The sequence below is a fragment of the Apaloderma vittatum genome, unplaced genomic scaffold (assembly GCF_000703405.1).
Source record: "Apaloderma vittatum isolate BGI_N311 unplaced genomic scaffold, ASM70340v1 scaffold20844, whole genome shotgun sequence".
NCBI classification, from domain to species: domain Eukaryota; kingdom Metazoa; phylum Chordata; class Aves; order Trogoniformes; family Trogonidae; genus Apaloderma; species Apaloderma vittatum.
In genome coordinates this window covers 15,232-21,412 of record NW_009712401.1, presented here as the reverse complement: position 1 = coordinate 21,412, position 6,181 = coordinate 15,232, and the positions used below count along the sequence as shown (strand labels likewise).

The 6,181-nt window shown below is 38.7% G+C and overlaps 1 protein-coding gene across 1 annotated transcript in view; it reads left to right on the top strand.

Moving 5' to 3' along the window:
- The window catches only part of USP45 (ubiquitin specific peptidase 45), a 44,264-nt gene that overhangs the window by 29,987 nt on the left and 8,096 nt on the right, over positions 1–6,181 (top strand). The window contains exons 9-11 of the mRNA XM_009867974.1: positions 1,542–1,623; positions 2,604–2,695; positions 4,692–4,748. Coding sequence (XP_009866276.1) covers positions 1,542–1,623; positions 2,604–2,695; positions 4,692–4,748 — 231 coding nt within the window. The remainder of the gene's footprint in view (positions 1–1,541; positions 1,624–2,603; positions 2,696–4,691; positions 4,749–6,181) is intronic.

Here is a 6,181-nt window from a genome sequence, read left to right as displayed (position 1 = left end):
CCCCTGCCAGGTCGAATTGTTTTAAACCCTAAGAGTTCTGATGAGAAACACGTATGATACGTAACACGGCACTAGTTAAAGGCATTAACAAAAAGTTGCATTACACTTTTGCCTGTTTTCTGTGGGTTTGCATCTTGTATCTGGCACCAGAGAACTAGCGGTTAAAAAGAGTTAGATTGCATATATACACAAGTGGATTTTTAAGATAAAAGCTTGTCAATACTACAATAAAGATGACATAGTGTCTGCCGTTTCCAGCAATGTGGGCTGGAGATGGTTTCACACCGGGGCCTGAAGTGGCTGAACCCTGCTGCTAATTGATTAATGTCTGCTGCCTTTGTCCGCAGCACCCTGCCCATTCAAAGACTATGTCTTGCTTTGACCTAAATAAATGGTTCAACGCGCTAATCCCAACAAAAGGGTTGCTTATGGCCCTAAACCCATTTATGGTGCTCAACTTCATGAATTACCTATTGATTAGTCCTTTTAGTATATTGTTGGCTTTAAGATGAACAAAGCTGAGCTCGGGGCAGCGGGAGTTAATTCACAAGCCGAGTCACATACTCATAAGGTAGGAGTATGACTTGGTCTGATGGGTGCCTGAACTGGAAACCGACCCTCCAACGCTGTCTGGCATCCAAACACTTTTCCAGTGTGTGGCTTGAAAGTGTACTTTGCCCCTGCAAACATAAGCCATTTATTATTTTTTTTTCCCCATACAGTTTGAATTACTTGTGGGAGGTTTGGTATCACCATTTGCCTTTAGAATGGTGCTTTGCTCTTAAGCGCGACTTCGGTGACACGCGTAATTATGAATGTCACTCGCACACCGACACGGGAGACTCGTACACGTTGCTAGTTTGTGGGTTAGAGAGCTGGTACATTTGCCAGGGAAAGGAGAAGCACAGGTCACGCGCGCCACAGCGTTCCCTGTCAGGGGACCTGATTAATCCTTCTGCGTCCCTCTCCGCAGCGCGTGGGAGGACGGGCTGAGCCCCTGCAGTTCCACTGCCAGGGTACAGTTCTCGGGTAGTTTTTAGGATTTAGCAAATGCTGATGACATTTGTACAGATTCCTAAAAAGTTTTGTATTTCTCCTAAGGTTTTCTAACGTAACTCAGAAACGTGTGGTGTTAGAAAATAAACAGAAGTAATAAAAATGCTACCCAAACACAGGCTGTTAAAAGATACTTAGCTGCCTTCAAGTATTTTGTATCCTAGTCAATCAGTAATAGTCCGTTCTTCGGCATAAAATATTTTTTCTCCCTAGACGGTGGAAGAAATAGTATTTGTTCACTGAAATTCTCACAGTTTCTTGATAACCTATGGAGCGCTCTACAACATCTTGCTTTTTAAGGAGAGGTTGTTTTTGAATGGTTACCTCTAAGCTCTTGTAGCTTTGACACTGTTAGTGAGTAACAACAGTAGTTTAAAAATACTAAAGTATGCTTATTTTATGGAAGTGGATAAAATCTCATTGTATATGAATAGTTTTTAGAATGTTTACACTTCAAATACATGCTAATTTTTTTTAAATTATAGCGTATACAAACTGGTATTTTAAAAGCATTTAATAATCCAACTACGAAGACGGCAGATGAAGAAACTAGAAGAAAAGTCAAAGGTACGCAACTCTTTATTGAAAACTTTAAAAAATGCACTAGTTTTTAAATACTATTTTCTGCAAAACTGACTATTGCAGACAGCAGTCGCAAAGTAGTTATGAGACTTTTATTATGTATTATTCGGGTGCCACCTAGTGTGTATCTATAGAGAGCTTAGTGTGTGCTCCCTTGCACCTTTGTATCCAGGGTAAAGGCTTCCACTGTATTAATAATGCCTCTTTTAATGATAGGCAGAATATAATTTTGTTTTCTAAAATACCCTGCTGGATCTCCAGGTTTGTTATATAGCCACAATTATCATATCACTCAGAGAGGCCACTTTCAATAAATAGTACTGTTTTCTGTCAGTTGAATGATACTGCGAGTGCTCTAAATATGATGACAAAGCCAAGATAGGGAAGCTGTTTCAAAAGGAGGCATGTTTTTTCAAAAGAAGTTTTAAAATTAATTTTTTTGTCTGTGTGTTTACGTGAAAGTTGTAATTTTGGGGATTTTGTTTTAATTAAAGTCTTAATAATGATTGTTTTGAAAGCCACCATTCCCAAATCTGCAACAGTTAAGGCATAGAGACATATTAGAAAAGGCTTTCATCTGGTTTTTTTTGGTTTATAGTTTCAAAAATCATTTAGAAAGGGTGACAACTTGTCTGCTATCCTGATGTCTAGATCAAGGCGATACAATAATTATATTTGAAAGAAGAATGAGATTTTATTTAAAAGGCTCCTTCTTGAGTATTACTATTATTCTGTTGCAGTAGGTGGGGAAGGGAAACATAAAAGGGAACTGTCTCGCTAAAATATTTTAAATGCTGAGATAATACAGTATATGATGTATTAGTTATTGTATTGTGTTCAAAACTTTGTGAATATGTTTAAAAATTATGCTTTCATAATGTATCTTAGAAAGAATTTTGTTGTACTTATAGTGTGGCATTGGATCTGTTATTTTTCACATTTAAAAAAAGGTAATGTTTTTTCAGCATATGGAAGAGAGGGTGTGAAGATGAACTTCATAGATAGGATCTTTGTTGGTGAATTGACTAGCACTGTCATGTGTGAGGAATGTGAAAATGTAGGTATTCTGGAACTTGGTTTGATGTGGAATAGATCACATACTGATTTGATTACATGTCTTGAAAGTATAAAATTGTATTGCCAATTTTATACTTGTTTGTTTGTTTGTAAAAACAAGACTTTATTGAAAGTTTCTAATTTAAAATTATTTATTCCTTCTTTAAAGCATTATCCTCCCAAACCTAAGAAGATGGGTCCTTTGAATTCAAAAAGGATTCAAGTACTGGGCTTGATTTTACATCTGACTCAAGGCTGGAGGTCCCAAATTCTATAATGATCTGTCATTACACCCAAATTTTATTTGATATTTTTAAAACTCACCTATCTTAAAACATAAATCCTCCTGCCTGCTCTCCTGGGATATATGTGAAAATTGGGAATTACTTACTTTGAACTAGTATTAAGTGGGGAAATGCTAAAATTGCTTTTTTTTTACCTTGAAGTATTTTTGATAATTAATGTAATAACCCTAATGAACAGCATATTCCTTTCATAATTAATATTACTCACATTTCATCATAAATGCTTTCCATGATCCTTATAATTTTCTTTAACTTTGGAAGAGAAACATCTTATTTGCATGACTTTTTTCATTAAATGTCACTTTTGTGTTCGGTTTAAAACATTATATTTCATATTATAGAGATTAAGTAAATCAATGAGTCTGAGTAATTAAGCACAGTCCTGCAGCGCCAGGTAAACTTCCCTGTGTGTGATGTGCAGATTACACTTGGTGTGCTACTGCGGCAATGAAGAACTTTGACTGTACGCAAAATAGAGGTTGTACGTATTTTGTGTGTCACATTTATTTTTGCTGGATTTTTATATTCTGCCTGCACAGGACTCAGGAATTTCCTCGCTGTAGCCGTTTGAGGGAGAGTTCAGCATTCGCTTTGCTTTGCCTGCATTGGCAAAGGTATTTTTGACTGCTGTTTGCTCATGCAAACTCCCTCTTTAAAGGGGTTTGAACACTGCTGCTCAGGCAGTCAGTCATCACAGGTAGAATAGTTTTGATCTCATTTATTGCATGACTGGAACCTAAACCTTTACAACAAGTAAAAAGAAGCCTGCAGTCTGCAGCAAACATTGCAGGTGGAAGAAAATAGGGTCACAGAGAGAGAAGAGAAGGGCAGTGATGACAGCAGTTGAGGACATGACCGTATTCAGTAACTTAGATGTACAAGATCATTTGTATATTTTCTTAAAGCCTTGTTTTTCAGTCTTCCCAGAGGTAAGATAAGTTAGTTTTGGAAGGCATTTAGGAACGGCAAGGGAGAGAACTTAAGAGGCTTGGATGGGATGGTCTAGCTCTAAAGGCACATGGAAAGTGCTGAGAGAGAATGTCTTTAGCCACGATCTGCCAGATATTTCCAGTTTCACCATTTTGTGTGGCTTATAGATGGCAAAATAACACTTGCTTACAGTAATTTGGATTTATTTTTGGTTTATTTTAACAATTACTAGTGTATGTTACGGTGTGAAAATTTCTAATAAAGCTTTTTGGCTGTAACCAGTAAGCCTGGCAACCTCTTCAGAGAACATCAGATTGGAACCTGTCATCTAACTGTCATTAACCAGTCCTTGCTGCTTAACACTGTACAAGGTCAAATGCCTGTGCAGAAGTGTTCAGGGTCAGGAAACTGTAAAAGTTAGTTTTCTGCAGAGTTGTACCATCTAGAATGCCCACACGACTTGAAAATCTCTCTGGAGCTCAGAGGAACTGAGCACCACAGTGCTCCTAGGTGCAGTTCATGCCCAGACAAACGGCCTTGCCCTTTGTGCCTGTATGCTGAAATTTTGTGCAGTGTTAGAAAGAAAATCAGAACTAATGAGAAAAATAAAATAAAATAAGCTTGTGGGAAGTTCTTCATTGTAGTTTGATACATTTTGTAACTAATTAGCTTTTTGTATAGTTTCTGAGGACTATTTGATTTACAAAAGGGACCCATATATTGCTATTTGCATTTAATATGCATTTTCTCTTTTTCTTCAAGATTTCAACAGTAAAAGAACCTTTCATTGATCTTTCACTTCCTATAATAGAGGAGAGGGTAAGAAACAGAATGTGTGATCAATAACTATTGTTTCCAGTGGATTGTTTTTATATACCTTTATGAAGAAGTTTATGGATATATATAAATTTGATTTCAAGCCTAAAAATTTCTGCTTGCCCATAGAATCATAAAATTGTTTGGGTTAGAAGAGACCTTAAAAATCATCTCTTTCCAACCCCCCTGCCATGGGCAGGGACATCTCCCACTAGACCAGGTTGCCCAAAGCCCCATCCAGCCTGGCCTTGAACACTTCCAGGGATGGGGCTTCCACAGCTTTTCTGGGCAACCTGGGCCAGTACCTCACCACCCTCACAGAAAAGCATTTCTTCCTCATATCTGATCTAAATCTACCGTCTTTTGGTTTGAAACTGTTACCCCTTGTCTTATCAATAAACTCCCTGACAAGGAGTCCCTCCCTTTCTTTCCTGTAGCCCATTTTAAGTGCTGGAAGGCCGCTATAAGGTCTCCCCAGAAACTTCTCTTCTCCAGACTGGACAAACTCAACTCTCTCAGCCTGTCCTCATAGAGGAGGTGCTCCAACCCCCTGATCATCTTTGTGGCCCTCCTCTGGACCTGCTCCAACAGGTCCATGTCTTTCTTACACTAGCGGCTCCAGAGTGGAACGCAGCGCTGCAGGTGGGGTCTCACCAGAGCAGAGCAGAGGGGTGGAATCACCTCCCTTGACCTGCCAGCCACGCTTCTCTTGACACAGCCCAGGATGGGATTGGCTTTCTGGGCTGTGAGTGCCCATTGCTGGGTCTCATTCAGTTTTTCATCCATCAACACCCCCAAGTCCTTTTCCACAGGTTTGCTCTCAATGAACTCATTGCCCAGCATGTACTTGTGCTTGGGATTGTTCCGATCCAGGTGCAGGACCTTGTGCTTGGCTTGACAGTAAATACATGGACTCATATGTCTGTTCATTATATGATTTTATTTATCTATAGATACGCAATGTCATAAGTGCATACGTTTTTAAATTAGTCCAAACTTGGAACAAATTACTGCTGTAATTTACACTATATGTAGGTCTGAGATTATCTTAATTTAGTAGTATTTTTAGTATATACTTATACGAATAGAGTGATTATAAACTTTTTTTTTAAGGTCCAGAGAGTTAGATTCTAGCCTATTGGTTTGCATCTAGAGAACCTGGGTCCCTTGGGCTGAAGTGTACCTATGGGATGAGACAATATAAGAATGGGTAGACCATGCATATTTATTCTGGGGTTTTCAGCATTTCACAGAATGCCTCCAGTAGCTGCAGAGGAACTGTGTTCCTCTGAAGGCATATACTCTGGTTTTCCAGAACTTTGGGTTTCCATTTGAGAGTAGCTGGGGTGGGTTGGCAGTGGCTCTGCCCCCATCCTGCATATATCCATGTATATTTAACTCTCTATATAATACACTCTTTTCCAAAAACCACGCTT